The 22,506-nt window shown below is 42.0% G+C and overlaps 1 protein-coding gene across 1 annotated transcript; it reads right to left on the reverse strand.

The window, feature by feature from the left end:
- Window positions 1–391: 391 nt before the first annotated feature.
- On the reverse strand, window positions 392–21,080 carry LOC143331986 (serine palmitoyltransferase 2-like). Its single transcript, XM_076749177.1, has 12 exons — window positions 20,750–21,080; window positions 18,018–18,212; window positions 16,699–16,853; window positions 14,698–14,846; window positions 13,358–13,482; window positions 12,251–12,344; window positions 11,508–11,613; window positions 10,355–10,574; window positions 9,402–9,528; window positions 7,546–7,681; window positions 7,152–7,281; window positions 392–3,617 (listed from the first exon to the last, which is right to left on the reverse strand). The coding sequence occupies exons 1-12, from the start codon at window positions 20,900–20,902 to the stop codon at window positions 3,498–3,500; spliced, it is 1,710 nt and encodes a 569-aa protein (XP_076605292.1). The 5' UTR covers window positions 20,903–21,080; the 3' UTR covers window positions 392–3,497.
- Between the last annotated feature and the right edge of the window lie 1,426 nt (window positions 21,081–22,506).

Genomic DNA, 22,506 nt, shown 5'->3' on the forward strand with positions numbered 1-22,506 from the left:
ATTCTTGAGCATCATTCATAACCTCACTACCTGCTGTGGTTAGCCAGTGATAGTGTTTCCTTACTCAAAGCCGTGAAAGTAGCACTGGGTTATTGCTCTAAGATAGCTCATGTGACTTGTTAATGTTTGTTTCCTCAGGGTAGGGCCCTGGCATGTTTATCTGTTGCCCTCTGATATGCCGCTGTAGTCACAAGCTAATTTCCACGTTCCCAGTCAGAAAAGTTTTGAAGATGATCTGCATTAATTGCCAATACTCAAAGACACCTACACTATTTTAACACTCCCACAAATGAATGTTAACACAATATCATCACATCAAACAAAAAAGAAATAAATAATAAAGGTAGTTTATCAACTGATGTGTGTTAACGTTGAGTCTTAACAAAAGAAGGCAATTCAAAACAGCTTTTTATTGTTTAATGACCTACTGATACCATTGACATGGGTGACACTTAACATACGTATTATTAACTTCCTGATATGTTGCAAATAGTGTACTTTCTATGAACAAATGCATGGAAATTAGTCAACACAGAGAACACATCCAGTGCTATTCTTAAGTATCGTTGAAGACAAAGTAGTAAAACAAGTCAAATGAGACTGTAAAAATGAACAATCCAAGTTATGACACTTAATATAGTGAGGATTCTTAGAAAATCATTTGCTTCAAAAGGCACTATATCAGAAAATAATTATCTCTGATGGGTGGTAACTTGCACTGAACCACTGAAATGATTGCCTCTATTATTGGCACACTCTAGCACTTTAAACAAAAGCTGCCAGTAATAGTGATAACCATAGTTCTTGGGTTACCCTATAGTAAACAAAATATTCTGAATAGCTCCTTTTCAGTGAAACAATATAAACTTTGTACAAAATAGTGGGACCATCTTCCATCTCGCACCAACAAAGCTCACAGACCTTAAAGGCTTGAAGGCTTTTCGGCCTTTGTGCGTCTCTTTTTCTAACCCAGAGCGGTTTAATGATTAAGATCGTAAAGGGCACATACTGTAGTTATCACAGATGGCCTATCAAAGACCAAATGTATTCTTTGAAGTGTCACAACAGTGCATCTGGTTATTGTTCATTTATATTGAGAATAGCATCATTACACATCGGGCCGTAAGGTCTTGGGGTTTTACATAATTCTATTTTGACATTTTCATTTTGACATTTTCTTCTGCATCTTTCGACGCCTCTCATCTGCACAAACTTAAAAACACATAAAAAGACATTCTGTATCTAGATGAGTAACATTGTAACTGAGCTTTTAGCTCATGGACAATCATTTGTAACTAGATTCCGGTTTTGAGACCAGTACGGAAACTAAACTACACAAACATCTCCCGTTTACAGTAACAGACAAACATTAATATGAAAAAAAAAAAAGAAAAAAAAAAAGAACCTCCCCACAGCCCAGACAGATATGTTAACGTTCTCTGGAATGAAGTGGAATTTTATGACAACATTCAAAAAAGTCACATCTAGCAGAACAGTGTATGCCATTGAGCACCACTGGGTGTGGTGCAGAGCAGCTTCAATGACTAATTGTTACTGTACATGCATTAGTATGAGGAACGAGTGGTTACAGAATACTTATCAGTGTGCATACATGCAAGTGTGAATGTATGCATGTGGGATTTTCACAGCCGCCTTCACTCAGGAGCATTGTTGTCCCAGAGTTCAGCAGCACAGTGTAAAGATAAACCTAGAGATTAATAAACAGGTGTGTACATGGAGGAAAAGCAAGGTGAAAGTGCAGGAACACACACATTAATACCCAAAAACATGCAAGCGAGCACACAAGCCCATCCGCAATCACACTGATTAAAGTTATTAATGACTTTTGAGTTACGGCACAGAGATAGCACTTCGTTGTACAAGGCATTTAAACATTATCAGACACAAAGCAATGAGGTTGTTTGCTAATAAGCACCCGAGAGATAGGGTGGAAATGACGGGTTTTACAAACAGCACTGAATCACATCCAGACGCTTTTAATCTTCATAGATTAGATGTCCTCCTGTCTGGCCTAGAGATAGAAGCATTTCAATTTCAGTCATTACACTTTCTGAAGTGACTAAACTGACCCTCGAGACTGAAGCTTTTCACTAGAGCTTTGATACCAATGAAGTGGCCTTTGAATAATGAAAAAAAAAAAAAAAAAAAAAAAAAAGACCAATATGATGGTCACAACTTTGGCCTTGTGATGTTTGTGAGTTGTGTTGATCTTTGAGGTTGTCTGTGATACGATAGCTTAACAAATGCACACCAAGCTGGTTAAGTTAAAAAAAAAAAAAAAAAAAAAAAAAAAAGGACAAAAACATACAATTACACTGAAGGCTGGCCAAATTAAGTCCTCAAGCTGTAGTTTGTGAATTTTTGTGTTCAGCAGTTTTTCATGGCTTCTATGAATGCCAATGAAGTAAGTATCAGCTTCAGCATTGAACACCCTTACTGAGCTGCGTTTAACAGAACAGTTTGACATTTTGGGCTTTGTTTTAAATTTAGGTGAGAAGATCAAAACCACTCTGATGTCTGTGTGAAAGCTAGAGGAAGCAGGTTATTAGCCTTGCTTGGCATAAAGACTGGGAATGGGGAGGTTTGATTGGTTCAAAATCAAAAGAGAAAAACAACAATTTTGTGGATTTATGGGAACTTACAGCTGGACGTATTTCTCTTTGGGCTAAGCTAAGTGCCTGCTGGCTGTAGCTTCATATTTACCAACAAAAAGAAGAATTACTTCATTGATTTTTCATAATTATTTACCTTTCAGTCATGAGAATGGTCCTGATCTATTAACACAGCTCACCCAAAATGTTAAACTATCTGTCATTACATTGATCATGGCACTGATCTGCTGTTCAACATGATCTGATATCTGGCAGCTGCCTCTTGTCATGCTGCATGCCCCTGTTGATGGAGGTGCCGTGCTGAACTCTGCTGTTCTACTGTATGTTTTTAGCCTGTCTAGAAGAAGCAAAGGTGGAACGACAACAATGTAATGTGATCATCCAGTGCGTTCTGCTCTCACTGATCCGAATGATCCTGGATGGACAAACGAGATTCGTCTTAAGAAAAAGAAGGCTCCTAATTTCAGAGACATTTGTCCACTTCACATACACCAACCACAAGGCTTAACATGACGAGCACCACAAGCACCGCGGACATACACACAGAAAACTAAATAAAAATATTCTTAATACACAAAATAATATCCAAAAAGAAATAAAAGTGTACAGGAAAAAAAAAGCAGAGATGCTGTTTTTTTGTGTGTGTGTGTGTTCACCACAAGTTCTGCATGTTTAGGTAAGGCAAAGTAGAATCAGGTGATGGTTTTTCCTTTTGTTGTGCGGGGGGTTACATTGTGGCAAGCTAGTGAAAAGGGGCACCTATGCACATCTCAGTCCTTGTGGAAGACTTTTGATCCATCTCGAACCGGTCTGCATTTTCTGGGGCCGTTCAGGTTCACGCCACTTCAGGAGAGGAGGGGTCCATCAGTCGTCAATGTCCTCGTACACATTATCATCAAAGGGCCGCGCCAAAGACGGCTGTATTCTGTGTCGGGAATACTTGAGCTGAAGAAGATCTCCTACCTCACTGATGGCACTCAGCGCCTGTGGAGACATTTATACAATAAAAAAAGCTGTCACCATGAAGGGCAATATGGGGCTCCAGGAAATTTAAAGCTGCACCAAGCAAGACTTTTTATGGAAAAACACATCTATCTTTTAAGGTTAAATCACAAACTTGGGCTGAAACAGAAAACAGCACTAACTTTAATGCTACAGATAGACCCAATCTTTCCAATTTTTCATTACTATTACTCAGGTGTGAGGTGAGGTCACCACTGGGACATCTTGTTAGGGCACAGACGGAGATGACTTCAGACAGATGTGTCATCTGAACAGCGGCAAGTGTTCATTCTGGCTGAAACTCTTCAGCCAAACTGAAGATATTCGGTCTTAAAGTGCACGGTTGGGGTAATGTAATTCTGGCTTTCTATATTTCAAGCAGTTGTGTGATCAACAATAACAATATGACTTGGGGATGACTCGGTGCAATGTTGCATATAACTGAAGGTAACATGACCCCTGGCTGGATTTGAACAGAGGACACTGCAGTTGCATTGTAGCCTCATTATGGGGTTTTCAGATATGACACAAGGGAAAAAAAAAACCCTGTATTAATGTGGAACGGTTCATGCTTCCACTAATTACTGTTTCTTTTTTCTTTTCATGCAATTTGATGCGTCTGGTAACTGGAAATTTCACATTGTGTCATAAAAAATTTGTACCAAAAACAATATTTCCAACAGTTTTGAGTTAAAGCTGCATGAGTACCTACTTTGGCCACTAGGGGGTGGTGCAACAAGCTTCAAAGTTACCATAGTGAGTGTGTTAGCAAAAAACGGAGCAACACTATTATCCCTTTGGAGTTGTGTTTCTGTCCACTTCACAAATACTCAATACTCAATCTTGTTTGAGCTTTTTCTTAATGCTTTGCTATGCTCACAGCTAGTCGCTAACTGTGCCTGCATGCTGTTTGCATGGTAGCAGGTAGTGTGCAGTTGGTTTTCAGCGCTTATCTTTGCTGAAAACAGCTGCCTGCTGCATCTGACAATGATGTTAATGAGAGCAGTTAGCCAAAACAGTAAAGCTGTGGGCCTGCAAACCAAAATAATAAGATAAAATGCTAAACGGCTCCATAGACCTGAGGGGAACCGCAGTCAGGTGATCACTCTCTGTGGGTTTGTTACTTTGGATGAGTGACCCCCTTCTCATTACACGTACTCCTTTGACTCTTTAATACAAAAAACATTTGTGCAGCTTTGACCTTATGCGTCTTTACATCTTTTTGTGGCACTTCTAGGAAATCTGTATCATCTATGCTTTTGTTTTGCCATTGGCTTTGTACTGTACCATCATGCACTGCAATAAAAAACATGGCTGAGAGCAAAAGTAACACTGCTCCAAAAAGGGAAGCGACTTCAGTAGTGTGGAAGTGGTTTGGTTGCAAAAGATCAGATACCCATTAAACCATGGTAATCTGTAAGAAGTGCAAGAAAGCTGTAACAGAGAGGGGCGATACAACAAACTTCACCGCCTCGAGCAGAAGCACCTGGTTGAGTATCAACAGCTTTTTGAGCACTAAACCAAAAATATATCAGTATTTTGTCATATGATCAAAAATATCATTATCAGAGAAATATTGTGATACTGTTTCAGGGCCATCCTTAGTTGCCACACAATGTACCTGGATGGTATTACTAGATCTCCCTGAGTGCAGAATGCCCCAAATAATGTCTTCTTGATCTGTCCTTCAAGAAGTCAGCGCAGATTAGTGCGATTTAACATTTGCTTCAGAGTCTGGGCATTAATGACCACAGTGAAATGAAATGTCTTCAGAAGGACAACAGTAAAATCATTTAGGTTTATGTGTACATGCGTGGGCGCGTTTGAAGGAAAAGGCAAAACTGTGAAAGCTCACCAGCAGATAAAAGACACACACAAATCGACATGACACATCAAAGTGCGAGAGAATGATACAAAGAGGAAGACTAACAAAGAGATTTTAACATCAGGACAGATAAAAGCACTACAGCACTACAACACTCCCACTCCCTGTCTTCACGTTGTTTTACTTTTTGAGGGGCAAGAATAAGAGGAGGAACAACAGCCCCTGATGCAGCAGCAGTTCCTGGAGACAGAGCAGGCGTTCGAGCCAACTGAGCCACAAGGACACAACACTTAGATAGGAGAAGGTTCACTCGCTGTGTGAAATGATCTATATTTCTGTTAAAATGAGAGAAAGGCTGATGTTTAAGACGCTGCAGAGGAGGCAGGTCTGCAGTGAGCTCAGCACAGCAGAGGAAGAGCCCTCGATGAAAAGAGTGGGCGGCTTTTTGATGCGACGCCAAGAGCAATCAAAGCTGAACAGTCGGGATTTATGCAGAGCAACACAATGAGTGAAGAGGACGGCTAGAGTGCAGGTCTGAACTGTAAACACCGAGAATTCACCGTGAATACACCGCACACGACCCTGCAGAGTGATCCGGCTCACACTTTACTCTCAGGTTTGCAACTTGGAGTGAACTTTTCCTCATACTCCTGATGAGAGCGGCAGACTCGTCTTTTTAGAGGCATCTGCTGCAGGGATGTCAGACGCACAGCTGGGAGGGATTCTGAGCATCTGAAGCGACTCAAAGACACCTCCACAAGCAAACATTTGGGGTCACAAGAGATCCCACCTGCATGCTTCCAATTACACACTTCCCTCCCGTTAGACTTCTGCCCTTTAATGGCATCATTACCTCTTGGCTGAGTTGCAAACAACTTGGAGGTCATTAGTCCAACTTATAAACAGGAGGGCCCTAATTGTAAAGAGTGAAGAGAAATCAGCCTCAGCTTGTAAAACCTACTGAGACAAGCCTGCCAGTGGTAGAACATGCACCCTCTATGTATTTGCACCCTTTTCCTCCTCCTGGACACATCAATTATCGAGCTAATGAGCTACAAGCTTGACAAAAACTTGATCTGTGCACAAGTCTTGTAATTAGTCATACCCCTCCCCGGAACTATATTTAGCTAAAATCCCTGTGAGTGTAGTTCAGTAAAGCTCGGGACTGACAATTCCGACTAATTCTAACAACCCAGAGTGTGTTTTTCACTGAACGATTGCGGCTTCAGCCAGACCTTTCTCCTGTGTGGGCAAAGCAGAGAGCCATATGCGAGGATAGTCAACACATCAATACACTTCCAGTCTAAAAATAAAGAAGAGTGAAGCTGGTTTTGCAGACTGACCAACAAACACCTGCCCACCAATCAGAAGAGAATTTTTAGTGGCCATGATTTAGCAGGCTTTCATAATATTGTGTGATAAAGGTTCAAACTGTCCTGTTGATGGGGAATTTACTGTCGATAGGGTTTGGATATTGATCCGCTGACTGGTACAATGCAGCAAATGGGAACACTTCTGTTTAACGTTGTCTCTTACAAATAGTTAAAAAGTTTTTAAGAACGATGCTTTGAGTGTTTAGTCCGTACATTGTTTCCATATTTTAATAATCTTCCCAAACTAAGATGCCATGACTAATCTTGTTTCCCCTCCGTCTCAAAGTAAGCCGCTCAGGAGTGAAAGCGATTTGTTACCCTGTCGAGCATGTCTTTTGTGTGGGCGGCTGAGATGCAGAAGCGCGCGCGGGACTCGATGATGGGTGTCGCTGGAAATCCCACGACCACCACCCCGATGTTCCTCTTCAGCATCTCCCTGCCAAACGCTCTGGTGGGACAAACATGAGGAGACACAGCAACGATGACGCACATGCTTTCCACACAGGCACTAACATGGCACGTCAGCTCAGTGTTGACCTGAGAATAAAAGGGTTTCACTGCTCTGATTGGATGAATATGGGCAGTTCATTGAATACATATATATTATATATAAAAAACCAAACACTTAAAATCGTTTTCCAGATGCATCTTAAGTTGAAACTGTCGGTCAGTGCTTAAAGTCTAACAGCAGCTGGTCAAAGCTCAGGCTCACCCTATCTTGGCGGGCATGTAGAGCATCATGGGTACAACAGGTGAGTCCTCGTTGCCGTAGATGATGAAGCCCATTTCTCGAAGCCTCTTGCGGAAATAGACTGTGTTCTCTGCCAGCTGTCGCACACGGTCACAGCCTTGGGATGATAAGAAACATGTTGAAATGTTGACCAAACTTCTGTCAAAGGTTTGCAAAGGGCGGATTTTTGATATTCTTCAGAGCTTATTCACAGCGTGCTGACCATTATTTATAAGGTCATTTCGACATGAACATGCTACACACACAGTCTCATGTTATCAATGGAAAAAGGTGCTGCAGTGAAATAAACTGTATAGGAAGTCAAACAAAGACTGCTCTCTTTGTTTTTCTCTCTGCCAGATTTGATGTTTCTGGTTGGGAATATACAAAAAAAGAAAAAGTATTTAGAGCTTGATGATGCTTTGAAAAGATGAAAAGGGAGGGCTGACAAGCAGCTGAAAACAATCACATTCATGAGCGAGCGTGAGAAAACATCAGACTGTTACAGCATGCAGGCACCACGGGGAGATCAGGTTTTCAGTTTCTCTGTAATGTTTTTCTCCCACATGAGATCAGGAGATTCACTGACTTCTTTGAAATGCTGGTTTTGCATCAAACACAACACTGCGATCTTTGTTAGTTCGCTCACACATTTGGTTCACAACTATTCAGAAAAAACTATTCCTGACAGATTGTTGCAAAGACACAGAGGTCCATGTGTTTTTCTGACCTTCTAAATAATTGAGACTATGCCAGCAACAAAAAGGTTTTACCTAAGTAAGATTTATCTGGACTGGCTTTGTAATAGCAGAGCCAAATGCAAGGATCTGCCAATCAAATGCCAGGCTGTGCTTCACAGCCACCTGAGGCAGCAGGTGAACGTGATCAACTCCAATTAACTTTCTGCATTGAGCTGCTCAAGCAGTTTTTCCTCCCCTGCTGTGTGCCGTCCATCACAAGCTCTGACCAAAGGGTTTCATTTGGGTTAGATAGTTGAACTTCAGGCCATGACTGAGGTTAGAGTTTGCTCACAGTCTGGGCTCATATTTTTGGTAAGTCTTTGTATTAAATTTACAACACAATTAAAATCAGTGTAGTTTAATTTTGATAAATGCAAAAAACATCCACTGGAGGGCAGAGACACTATTTACTGTATGTCAAAGTGGTGCAGCTTCAATTCTCTGAGGAGTAACGGGTTTCAGAGAAGGCTGCTGTGGTGTCTGTCCTACATTTCATTAGTGTGCACTGACACCTGGTGGCCACTGGTGACAATTACAGCAGCTAAGATCAGACCCCTGAAACAGGCAAACCGAGAGCAGCGAGGCTACGTCTGATGGTTGTCACTCTCAGTTCATTTTAAATGTTCTGCTATGACAGTAGCTGCTAACTGTTACTCATCACGAGTCTCTTGGTGTCAGCTGCTTCATCCATCTGAAGAGTAACATGTCTAATGTCATCATAAATGAACCCTTGATGATCTTGTTTGAGCTGGTAAGCTACTTTGAAGCATTTGATGCTATTTATATAAAACAGGCCTGCTAAGAACAACAGTTTTGTAGTTTCTTTCTATGGATACCAAGGGACATGATGCGTTTGTCACAATTAATATTTTAAGACACTGACACACAAAGCGATGCCCTATCAAGTTTAGGAATCCCAGTTTAGGGTTTATGTACAAATTAACACCTGTTTCATGTCTAAAAAAAGGCACAGGGCAGCAGGGCTCATTTCATAATGCTTGAAAGACAAAACATACTCACAAGACAGTATGGGAATTATGTGAAATGCAGCAGGGAAACCTTCACATATGTAGAGAAACTCCACAGTGTACCACTCACCGATCGTTGTGCCATCCTCTCCCATAATGCACTTCATAGAAGTGATGATTTGCTCCACCACAGGAGGAGACATGGAGGTGGCGTAGACTGCACTGTGGGAATGGGAGCGCAGGTACTCAATAAGCTCCTAAACCCAGCAGATACACAGGAGATGTAAGCAGATGTGCATGAAGAGCTTCACTCTACAGTCTCTGCTAACACGGAGAGCTCGGGACTCTTTGTGACTGAGGCTCGGCATGGCTTACTTTACTGTGAGAAGAAGAGGCTGTTTTTGAAAATCATGGAAAATATTACTGTTATATCTACACATACTGTTCTGCCTAGATTGCAACAACATTCATACATTCTGATATTCAATGCAAACTGCATTTGTATGTAGAAAACTTAAAAAAATACTGTACTTCTGAGAAAAACTGATTAAAAAAAATGATGTAAAAAAACATTTAAGACTATGACTCATCCTTATTGTTTTGCACGCAGGTCACTGACACTTTCCTGTGAGCTACATCCTGTAACTTGATGGCACATTCCTAGAAATGTGAGAAACTGAGAGAATAACGGTGGTGGAAGAAGATTTTCATCCATTTTAAACTTGGAAACAAAGCAGTCGTCTTCACGAAGTCCAGATTTCTGTGAGCCTGTCCTTTAGTTTTGACAAACTGACATCATCACAGTGAACAGGACAGGCCTAATATGTCAGGAATGCACCGTACACTCACTGCAAGGCTGCAAATCCACATTGCTGAGATGACAGGTGTCCTTTTTGTCACACTAAAGACTTTGTCACTTGACACTGTAACTTGTGATCGTCACAGATTGTTTGCTGTTCAGCCTTGTTTGGTAAAGACCAGGCTGCTGAACTGGAATCTCTCCATGCCCTGTCACTTTACAGCTCTGCCTTATAAAAGCAAACAAAAGGCCAATAAAATAAACCTACAATCCTCCATCCTCACCCTTTTCCCCGCGATGTATCCCCCTGCAGAGCCGAAGCTCTTGGTAAAAGTGCCCATCATGACATCCACATCACAGGGGTCTAGCCCAAAGTAATCGACCACGCCTCTCCCCCTCGGTCCCAGAGCCCCTATGCTGTGGGCCTCGTCTAGGTAAAGGTAGGCCCGGTAGCGCTTCTTGAGGGCGATCACCTCTGGCAGGCGCACTACACTGCCCTCCATGCTGCAGGAAGGAAAAGGAAACGTACAAGGTGTTATAACAAGTGTCAAACAAACATCCTGATGTGCTCATTTCTATCCTGACAGCCCAGGATATGTGAGCTCAAGGGAGGGGCTGTTCTCCAGTCGAGGTCTAAGTTGGGACCTGTCTCAAATATGACGTAAACATATAAAAGGTATGTTAACCGAGAGCAGCCAAAAGGTGCATGATTTGCTTGCATCTTGCAGCTGTGGATTGCTATCTAGTGCAGCTTCTTGCAGACCCCAGTCACTGAGTGTTCAACCAGTGAGAGCTAACCAAGCACTGAATCCGCTCTGTCAACCAGCAATCCAGTCCCAGGAGTGTTGATACTGCTGAACCTAATGGAACCACAAGAGCCATCAATAGAAGACAAGTGCTGCTTCTGGAAGCCTGTTGTTTTTCATGTGTTTGTGTAAGACTCCCACTGATGTACACGCTTTGTCTGATTTTAAAGCTAATAGAGGGAACTGGCTTAAAAAGGTAAGAAATGAGACTGAATTTCAGAGCTAGATTTTAAATAAAAACAGCTGAAGTGTGTTTGTGCTCAGTATTGATCTTTTAGCCAAAATCAATTGACCACAAGATCTGATGAAACAACTGCTTGTGCAACGACGTTCAGCAGCGTTCATGTTGAAACCAGGAAGGAAATCCTGGGGATTTTAAAATGGGTAACTCCTATTGTTCCACTGCTTTTGGCTACAAACACTTTTAGCGCGGTTATCTGGAAATTCTGCAAACACTGATGTCCCTGCCAATGGGCTCACTCTCAGCGCTGATAACACCCTTTCTGTTGTGTTCTGCGCCAACACTTTGACAGTACAATAACCTCGACGCACAAAGCTCAGAAACTAACCAAAAGAATGAAGAGATACTATCAAACAAAACTTCAAATGTTTCAGGAGTTAGATAAGATACCTGTAAATGCCCTCTACCACGATGAGGATCTTCTTCCATGGTCTGTGAGTCCTGGGCTGCCCGTGAACTATGGCTTCTCTCAGCAGTTTCTCAAGGCTCTGCATGTCTGACAGGAAGATCAAGGAAGTGTTCAAAGTTGCGGTATCAACAGCGGTGGCAGACGAACGCTCAGAAATTCAGCTGCCACAGAAAATGACAACCAGTCACCCGTTCAAAATAAACCAAACCACATTTACTTTGGAAATAACTTGGGGTTTTTGGTTTCTTTGTGGATGCAGCTGTCAAGATAAGCTCAATTTAACGAGATAGTGAACTGACTTTTAAGTGGCAAGATGAGGAGTTTTGGCTAGTTAGCTGGTAGCTTATGGCTAGGTGAGAAAAGGTTGGTTGTTAACCATTAGCTGCTAACTGCTTAGCATTAAGCCTAAAGCTAAACAGCTATTAAACAATTGGTGGCTCATCAGTTTTTACAACTAATTACATGCACAAAGTATTACACTTCATAATTCATGTATCCATGTTCTGCAAGAGCAAGAGCTTCTTAATGTAACAGCCTGAAGATAAACTCAGTTTACTTGTTTTAGTGAATGAGCCACTGTTAGCAGCTTGATAGCACTGAATGGAGATAAGTGCAATAAATGGAAACTGTGGAGCTGACTAACAGATAAATGTGGGTGCAAGTACAGTAAAAATGCAGGTGGGGGGACACACAGTACTTAATGGGGACAGATTCACAGACTCACTGTTGTGTTTGAAGACTCTGATGGTGGACCCGGAGAGCCTGGCTCCCAGGACCAGAGAGGCATGGTTCAGTTCATCGCTCAGAATCAGACAGCCCTGCAGGACACCAGATGCATGACTCGTTTATTCATATTGAAGTCGGTCTGATTTATTTTTGTCCATCTGAGACAGCAGACAGTGTTACACATACAGGTCTGTCAGGTATCATTCTGTGTTTAATTACACTGACGATGCTGCTTTATCGATTGTGTCGTTTGCTGTTTGAGGAAAGCCACTGAGCGACTCCATGTTTGCATCATTTCAGGTGGTGGCATGTAACTCAGTACACTTTCAAGGTACTTGTAGTTGAGTGTTTCAAGCTTTATATATTTTGACTCCACTGCACCTCACTTTCTACTCACATTTTAGTATTTCGCATCCTTCCTGCCAAGTGAAAACCACGTATCTCCAAATTTGAATTTGAATTCTTCTGATAAACTGAAGGACTAAATGCTCCTTCATGGGTTCAGAACATTGCCTCACTTCTCAAGCTAAATAAACTCTCTGCATTCCACCACTGATCATTTCAGAGGAACAAATTAATTTAAATATCTACCTGAAAAACAATGTCAGCAGTGACGTGACAAAGCAGACTGCTCTGGACTCTTTGTTATTTTTCACTCAGTCGAGCCACCAGTGGCCTATGCTAACAGGAAGTGCTCCCTTCTGATACGAGGCTTGACGGTGGTATTGTGTATCTGTGTATTTGGGGCTACTGGTGACCTGTGATAGTATGATGTTATGGAACAGCTTTGTCAAAGATAATGTACTCTGCACAGAAAAGAAAACAGAAGTGCCTGGTAGGAAACTTATTTCATCAAAGGTAAATACATGAGTGCACAGGCTAAAGCGAACTTAACATTCACATAATGCAGAGTGTGTTGCTGTGGGACAGAGGACAGACAGACAGAGAGAGGGGAAAAAGAGGAAAGAAAGTGCTGTGACAACATGAAGGAAATCTGACCAGGATAAAAATAGCAAGCCAACAAGCAGAGATAAGGCATGCTGGCAAAAGTGTGCTGCAAGAGTAAACAGTTCTACATGGAAACACGTACTGTCTATGGTCTTACCTTGCCAGCCAGTGCTGGGATGTTCATGGAGTTGGTTGCAAACCCCATCCCAAACGCCATGGCTGCCTCCACGCCCAGGAACTTAGCCACCAGTTTCTCCATCTCCTCATGTCTGTCCAGGTTACCTGAGTTCAAACAGGCGATCACCATAGACATACACCAATCAGAACCTTTAAGACCGTGTTTATATAGAGCTTGGTAAAAATGAAAGAAGCACTGTCGTCTGACATTATGGAAATATGCTTATTCGCTTTCTTGCTGGGTATTAAGATTGATGCAACTCTCACATCATCAAACTTCCATGAGCTACAAACTCAGTCTGCCTCTCAGTGCTGTGTGATGTGTACATACTGTGCAGTATATGCATGCATCAACTTATAAGATTAGGGAAGAAGTGTAAGCAGTTCTACTTTATCAGTAGAAATCTGCTAACCATATGTCAAGTTTCACTTCCCCCACAGTGATCTGGATCTTATCACACACGCCCTGCAGACTGACTTCAGATACAGATATCTTAAGTAAGTGCAGAACGTTGGACGCACTGCTTTAACATTTTCCCCAAAGTCCTGGAATGGATTACAACTGAACTCAAAGTTTTACACGCATCAAGATAACATCATATGTACCTTTTCTACTCTGTGAGAGACATCTGTGGATGATGTTGCCATTGTCGTGTTTAGCTTCAACATTTTAAAATATGGCTACTTTGATCGTTTTATTTTCTATTTTGTTTTAATTTGTGCATTTACTCAAAAAACAGGCCTACTGCTTTCCTACATGTAAAATGAGACCAATACCACTCTCTTGTCTGTATGCAAAATATGTAGCTGGTTAGCTTAGCTTAGCATAAATACTGGATGCAGGGGGAAACAGCGAGCCTGGCTCTGTCCAAGAGTGACAGGAGCACCCGGACAACTCACTAATTGCTGTCAGACACTGCGTCTTGTTTGTTTAATCTGTCCAGAAAAAGTGTGAAAATGCTAAATTGCTGCAGATTTTATGCTAGCTAGGCTAACTGGCTGCAGGCTCCTAGGGTTCCACATTCATTCACTGCCACTACATGTTGCACTCGAGCACCAGCGTCTCAGACCCAAAGAAAAAAGTCCAAATGTGCAGCAATTAAGAAAACCAATATCTACGATGTAGGAGAAATAAAGCTGATATTTGCATTCAAACACCACGTGTACAGCCAGACTCTACTGTGTTAGTTTCCACTGCGCCTCTGCACAAACTGAGCTGTGACGCTTTGTTTGCCGTGCTGAAGTCATCCCTGCACATTCATGCTCTTAAGTGAAAGCAGAGGTAATGGTGCGTGCGTGTGTTTTGGCGTGTGCTTGTACCAATCTCCTGCCTGGTGCTCGCAACTCCGACGCCGTACTTGACGGTGACCTCGGCTGCAGACTCAGCACACGGGCCGACGTTCTCAGCGAAGCCGAGATAATTATACGAGCCCAAGTTAATCACATCCTGCACTACCCGACCTGTGTACCTGGAAGGGAGAGAGGAGATAATCAGACAGAGGAAATAATCAATGAGAGGAAGCTAATGTTGTTGCAGGCTTATTGGTGCACTTAATAACAGTGACTGGTACAGCTAATTAAAATCGAGATTGAAGTGGACAGCATGGAAGGCCTGTTTGCTTTTTTTTTTTTTTTTTTTTTTGGATTTGATGCAGCTGTCGCCCCCCACCCCCCCACCCGGCACTCCATGTTCTCTGATGTTGCTTTCTGCTCTCTTTGTCGCAGTGTGGGATGTCTGACTTCACACACCTCACTGCCCCTCCACTGAACACCTCCACTGCAGCTGTGGAGTCAAGATCACACATGCTGGGTTGGAGTGATGATAAAATTCAGAATACGGCTCGGATCACAATTCTAAATTATATGTGACAGAAGCAGGATGACAACTTTCAAATTAAACATGATGTGATGACTCTGCCATGTCAGCACTGTCAGCCACAGTGCTGTCTTTCTGAACAGTGTCTAGATATAATGGACAGGATAATGACAGCTATTCTATATATTCTAATAGAATACAGCTGACTCGCCCTACAATAACGGCAACATTTGAGAAGCATGGTGTGCATTTTTGTGAAAAATGTATCTGATGTTGATGTTAAAACAACACCAGAGGTGTTGTTTTAACTCTGCAGCCATTTTTGATGTCACAGGCTTAGTGTTGTGTTGAACTACATTACATTTGTACAAGTTTACCGAATATTCCCGCATGCATAAGAGGAAAAAGGTGGAGCAGAGGGTGTGTTGGGTGTTGTTCAGGTGTTACTTCATGTCTAACTCTTAAGGTCTGATTATTAAAGATATTTAGAGAGGTCTTAGTGCTCAAACATTTGCTAGTTCCAGCTCATCAAATGTGAGAATTGGATGTTTTATATCACTGTGGACTGCTGGTTGGACAAAACAAGAGATGTGAAGATGTGATTTTTCAATTTATATATTAATATATTATATTATTTATTATATAAATAAGAGATCTAAGGGTACACTAATATGCCAGATTGACATTGCCTAATTAAACACAGTTTCTTCTTCAAGGTCATAATAAAAGTCAGAGCCACTGCTATCAGTTACATTCATGTAGTCACACTTTGCCTCAGACTTTAGAGCCACAGTTGGCCACATGTTATTTTACAGAAAAATGATTGACAGGAGTTCCTTGTTGTGAAACAACGCACTGGTATTGGGTACTGAGCATCAGCAGGTACCCTGAGCTGAGCTGAAACGGATGATCCTCTACATCATTTTGTACATAACAATGAGCGGATTCCAGACCAGACATGTGTAAATACTGCCTGGCTTTCTTTGTCTTCTTTTACAGTAAACTGAACATTTCAAGAGCAAAACTTTGTAAATGATTAATTGGAGGATGATCATCAGGATTATCCTCCAATTAATCAGGATTAGTATAATCATCACAATAATCAAGAATGAAAATAATTGTTCGTGGCAGTCCTGCTTCATTTTTTCTTATCTAGATTTCTAAAAGATGATGAATGATGACTAATAATGACTGCTGGTGCCATTATATTACACCATCAAAGCTTAAGAGTTGCTTTCATTTCGTTCCAGCTTCTCCTTTCATAAAACTTCACAACAGAAAACACAGTAACTTATACTTGTACTTATACTCTTTCCAGCTAACAGGCTCAGTGTCACTGTAGACTAGTAACTTTTCTTGGTATTTGCTAAGGAGGAGATAAGAGTGTTAGCATAGTTAGTGCTAATCCTTGACTGAGGGCATTAAACATGCAGCACCCTTTGCTATTCTCCCACCCAGGCCAGAGATTATAGTGTTAACTATCTTTAACGAAAGGTCTGTCCTACTCAAAAGTCCAGTTGTAGTCATGGGATGCTCGCTCCATCAGGTCCACTTTGGCCCCAGGGACGCTGCATATGGGCCTGTTCCAGTTGTCTCTTATACGCATGTAGAGGTTCCTGGTGTAAAAGTTCTCAAAGTCCTGGTAGAGGGGCACAAAGTCCTGCACATGGATGAATAAAGAGAACATGATGATGAGGAGGAGGAGGAGGGAGGGGAGGAATTTCACTCTTATAGAAAAGCAGAAAACTACTTCAGAGAGCGACATGCCGTTCGTACCTCTGGAAAAGCTTAGCTGGGAGGAATTCAATCTCTGGAAATATAATCTTCAACATTTAAACACATGACTCGGGGCGTTCATTTTCCTTGGTTTCTTGGAGGAAACATCCAGGGGATATCCTCGCCGTGATTTAATGGCTTCCCCACGTCTGTCACACTAGCTTCCTCTCCTGAACTAAACCAAATACTTAAAAACAATGGGCTTCACTATCAAATGTTACACAACAGGTTGAAAACAATGTCAGCGGCCAAGGACGTGTTCCCAATATGCTGATAATTCCACAGTTAGTCGCACGTTGACAAAAAAATGCACTCTTAAAAGCACAACGCAGTGACTTGTGACACCTTTGGGAGAATACCTGAAATGCCACATTAACCTCTGTGAGTTTGCATTTGACACATGAGGTGCGCTAAATTCTTGCTGAACTGCCAAGTGTTTCGTCAGATGGTTTGAGGTATTCTTTACCAAATGCACACTTCCTGCAGCAACACTGCTTGAAATGTGGCTGGTATATGAGAGCCTATAGCTTCTGGTGGAGGGAGGCCTTGTGGTTCAATCAGGTTAGCAGAGGAACTAATGGATCCAGTCCATTCCGTCAACACACACTCTTGTTTCTACACGAACAAGGCGTTCAGTCACCAGGCAACATGCAGTTCTAAAATCAGTTCCACTCAACACCTGAAACTCATCTGGCCGTCTTTTCCTTGACAGCAGCTTTGCTCACTGCATCGTCACCGTGCAACAATCACAACATTCCAGGCATTATACTGTGGTATAGGCACGCTGACTGCACAATGCATGTGCCTGCTGCTGGAAATCATAACAACATGTTGCTCAACTGCCACCTCTATAGGGAAACGGTTTCCAAGAGCAGAGTGCCAAAAATACACCACCAGGATCACAGTCAGGTTTGTTCAGACAAATCCAAACGTGTTCAGATGAGTGACAGCTCCTCCAGACCTGCATCTGCTCATTCCTGCTTTTAGCGCGTTGCTGACTGTACAAACCCAGGTGACGTTGAGAAATCGTGCCGTGTTGTGTGCTCACCTTCTGCTCCTCCCTCTCCCTGGCGATGTTGCACCTCTCGATCTTCCAGTGACGGAGGAAGTCGCGGAGGTAGCCGAAGATGGTGAGGATGCCGTAGCCCATGTAGGTGAGCACCGCCACCAGCATGGGCGTCTCCTCGAAAGACTCGATGAAGCGCCGGCTGTACAGGCTGCCATGGTGTGACGGCACGTGGACCTGGGCAACGAACGGGGAAAACAAAAAAAATCTACTGTACTGGATCACCACAATTGAAATCACTCATAAAAACCAAAATACTACGAATATTGTCAAATAAAATGTGGTAATTAAGAGAGGGTAATTAAGGCTATTGCTGTGTGTGGCTAACTGTTACTACTTTACATACTGCTGAGCAGCTTAATCTATAGTAGTACTCATTATTATCATCATTATCATTATACATTAGCTGGTTAATGTAATGGAGCAAAAAAAATACAATATTTGCCTCCAAAATGTTGAGCAGTAAAAATATAAAGTATCATGAAATGGAAATAGTCAACTAAAACACAAGCACTTCAAAACTGCACTGAAGTACAGCACATGAGTAATGAACTTAGTGCAAACACAGCAGGACAAAAACACATGTTAATGCTATGGTTATGTATACAAGTCTAGCCTGTAAAAAGTTATAATTTATCCTTCTAAAATTTTCCACAGCTAACGCCAGAGCTGGAACACAGCTTCACATTTGGGATACTTCATACAAATGTACAGTCTGACTTCCTGTGACTCCCCCTCCTTCAGTCCTAATGAGAAAACACACACTTTATCGTTTGTTATTGCTGGCTGAGGTTCCTCTAACTCACTTAAAGGTGACTTATGTGCAGCCAAATTGTAAGTTGGAGGAGGATACGAAGGCCAACGCGGTATTAAGCTCCGGTTCGGCTGCACAGTAACTATACAGGAAAGAAAACATTGACACAGGCCAGGGAGGGAAGACGTGACTGCCAAATAAGCCAAACAAGGGATGAGCTGGTTGTGCTGATGTAAATCTGTGCATGTGGAGCAGAGTGGCCTGTAATGCAATAATAAACTTTACACAAGTATGATCGTCTATCAAGAACATTCTTTTCAAAACAATTTTCTCTATCGCAATAAGTGGATAGACAGGAACTCCAGATGCCATGCAATTTTTGCCTTCCCATCATGCTTGACTCTGCGCTCATGGCTATTAGCACTGCATGTGACCGGTCATGCCTCTCTCTCTCAAATACCTTACAAAGCAGCAACGCTGACATCTGCATGAACTGTAATCAGCTGAGGTTCAGTCACCAGGCGCTCAGTTTCTCAGCCAACCCAACCCAGTTTACTGAAACATCAGCAGGAGAAACTGGCTGTTTGTCCAGCACCACAATGTCCAGTGATGAGACTGACCTGTCGGCGGTGGCTCCCTGCTGTTGTTTTCCTACAAATCCCTTTTCATTTAAATCAGCAGTGCAAATTTCAGACTCAAATTCATTAAAAAATACTCAAAATATCCACAGGATGAAATGCACGCGTGTGTGTGTGTGTGTGTGTGAGAGAGAGAGAGAGAGAGAGAGAGAGAGAGAGACAGACAGACAGACAGCATCTAATCACATAGTCAGAGGGGACTTGTTAATTGGGACAAGTTGCAGAGAGTGCACCCAAGTGTGGAAATTTCATTAGCCACTGAGGATGAAGCTGCTTCACAGCATGCATGCAGTCTCAATGGACAGCTTTAACTGAACAGGTGCTCTGGTTCAGTGTCTCCCACATCACTGACTCATCACTGCTTCTTAGTTGGAATGGAGTTACCCGCTTTAATAAAGTCACATTTTCCAAACTTTTACAACCAGACATTAACCGCTGAGAAGATTGCAGCCAATACACACCCTGAAATGAGCCAAAAAGGAGAATTTTATAGTTCAATTTGAGACCAAAAGGAGGATGCAATAGATTAGTAAAGAAGCATACTCTAAAACACACTCCACTTCCTCTAAGATTAACACACACTCAACTGATGAGATAAAGATGCAGACTTATTGCTATCACGCAAGATGAGAAATGTGAACTGTCCCAAGCTGTTTGACTGGCTCGGATGGTATGTGCATCAATTCAGACTCTTTTAGGATTTGTTAGGATTTATACTATCCCCAGTTTGTGCCTCCCATCAAATTCACCATCTGGGGCTACAGCTGGACCCCTTCTTAAATTCGGCATACATATTGTTCACTAAACATTGTGAAAATTCAGTGCAATGTCAGCTTCAGGAGTTGTAACATCCGCTTTTTTAAACGATCTCCTCTCGAAATCGACTGAGGGGGTGGTGGAGCGTAGTATGAGCCCATTCATAAAGTTGAGATATTAATGCGCTCATATGCTGCCTGTTGCAAATATGATTGCGCCGAATTAAAGGACGTCTCGGAGTTATCCAGACAAAGCTTTTGATTCATGTTTCGAGGAAGTGTGTAACATTAAGACAGAGCGAAAACTATTTAAATCTGAGTATGTCTAATGGAGTCCGGCGTTAACTCTGTGCAACAGAAATCGAGAGAACCACAGCTCGAGAACAACAAACTGTCAGCACTCAGTAAATAAATGGAAGCTGTTATCGTGTTATATCCTAATAACACAGGAGTTAAAGAAAGTGACGGCAGTGACAGCATCGTCCGGGTGTTTCCGGGTCCACACAGTAGCTAGATGCTTCCCCGGGCTTCACCAGCCTCTCCTCCCCGTCCCATCCCGGGCCTCACCTCCTCCTCCTCGGGGTGGCAGTGGTGCTTGGGCTGCCGCTCATGGCAGCGGTGGAGGCTCTTCAGCAAGCCGTTTTTCTCCGGTTTCAGTCCGTTCTTGACACGCTGACACACGTCCCCGTTGGCTTGCTTGGTCGCGGGGCTTTCGGTCATTGCTGGCCAACGATTGTGGAGCCGCGACGGTAACTTGCATGTAGGAACACGGTGCCTGCCTGCGGTGCAAGGCGGTGACAGTATCCGAGCTGGGGACGGTTACAACCACACTACAAACTCTCTCACACACTCACACACACATACAACACACACACATACGACACACTGTGGAACCTGAAAATCCAGACGCTAAATACCGGAAATCAACGCCCATAAATAATATCGGAGCCTGCGGGAGGGGGCGGGGCCACGTGGTTCACGTGTGCGAAGGGGCGGGGCTTGGTGGACATGAACTTGATTCACTTGAGTGGGAAACATCAAATAATATTTATGACACAAGCCGGAAAAAATACACTGAAAGGCGGGAAAAAAGACATTGAAAGGCGGTAATTTGCGTCAGGCCTTTCCTGACAAGCAGACTTATTATTATGCAAATACTGTAATTTAAGTCAAATGCATGTATGAAGTATAAGAACTAAGATAGACCTAATTGAATATTTAAGGACATAATGTAAAAATGTGTCTTGAAATTCTCAGTATTTGACAGTAAATTCTATATTTTCATACTGTCTCAGACATATGTTTATTCTGGTTTAAATACACAGCTGTTCTTTGCTTAAAATCAAACTGCAATGTTAACATATCATTAAACGTATAACAGATGATGCAAACCTATATGAAGATACTTATATTCACTGGCTTGATGTTTGTGTCGAATGAAAGTTTGACATTAAAGTCCAGATGGCAAAACTTCACTGGATATACTGCAAGACAAAGAGTTATTAAAAAAAAAAAGATATTGAAAATAATAATGATAATAAAAAGATATGAATATTTTGAGGTTATACTGTATTGCTAGAAAAGGCAAATTCCCCATTGGTGTATGAGGATTTTTTTTTTTCTTTAACCATAGATTTCGCCATATATTAAAGAAGCTTAGAATTGATAAAATTATATTAGGAATTTTAAGTAAGTTATTTGTTGTCATTCGTGTGAAATTGTAATTTATATGTGGAAAATGCAACGTTAGTTCTCAAAGCATCATATGGTGAAAGTTTCTGTGTAGACTCAGATCTGTGCACGGCCAGAGAAGACACATTTACAGCAAATAAGCGTAACTGTGTCACTGAACCTCAGCTTGAAGTTCAAAACACCTTTATGTTTTATGAGAAGAAAAAACAGAACAAAACAAAACATCGTCCCTGTCATGATTTCGACCGTCAGAGCAGAAGTCGTGTGGAATCACAGATCAGCTGCTCCCTCTAGTGGTTTCAGGTTGTAGTCGCACCAAAATCTGCAGTTTGTCACTAAAACTAAGAACGGACAAACTGCGACTAAGTGATGCTGGTTTTAGTTGATTTATAGACCCGCAAGGGAATGCTAGAGCTAATCATCTACAGCCCAAACATATGACCTGGAATTAAACATTTGTCGTTTGTCAGCAAGTTGGAAATTTTCTGTAATTAACACCATCACTACACTACAATCACTGCTGCCTATAAAAACAGTTTACTAAAACAGATACTAGAGCCTCTCAGCACTAACATCAAGTCTGTTTTAAAGCTTATTATAGGTACAATATTTTACTTTACCTGTACATGAAA

This window comes from Chaetodon auriga, chromosome 14 (assembly GCF_051107435.1).
Source record: "Chaetodon auriga isolate fChaAug3 chromosome 14, fChaAug3.hap1, whole genome shotgun sequence".
Classification (NCBI taxonomy): domain Eukaryota; kingdom Metazoa; phylum Chordata; class Actinopteri; order Chaetodontiformes; family Chaetodontidae; genus Chaetodon; species Chaetodon auriga.

Coding starts and splice junctions, on each gene's coding strand:
- LOC143331986 (XM_076749177.1), bottom strand. CDS start 20,902: ATGACCGAAAGCCCCGCGACCAAGCAAGCCAACGGGGACGTGTGTCAG. Junction 10,575..11,507: donor GTGGTAGAGGGCATTTACAG/GTATCTTATCTA, acceptor TCCTTCCTGCAG/CATGGAGGGCAGTGTAGTGC. Junction 7,282..7,545: donor TACATGCCCGCCAAGATAGG/GTGAGCCTGAGC, acceptor TTGTCCCACCAG/AGCGTTTGGCAGGGAGATGC.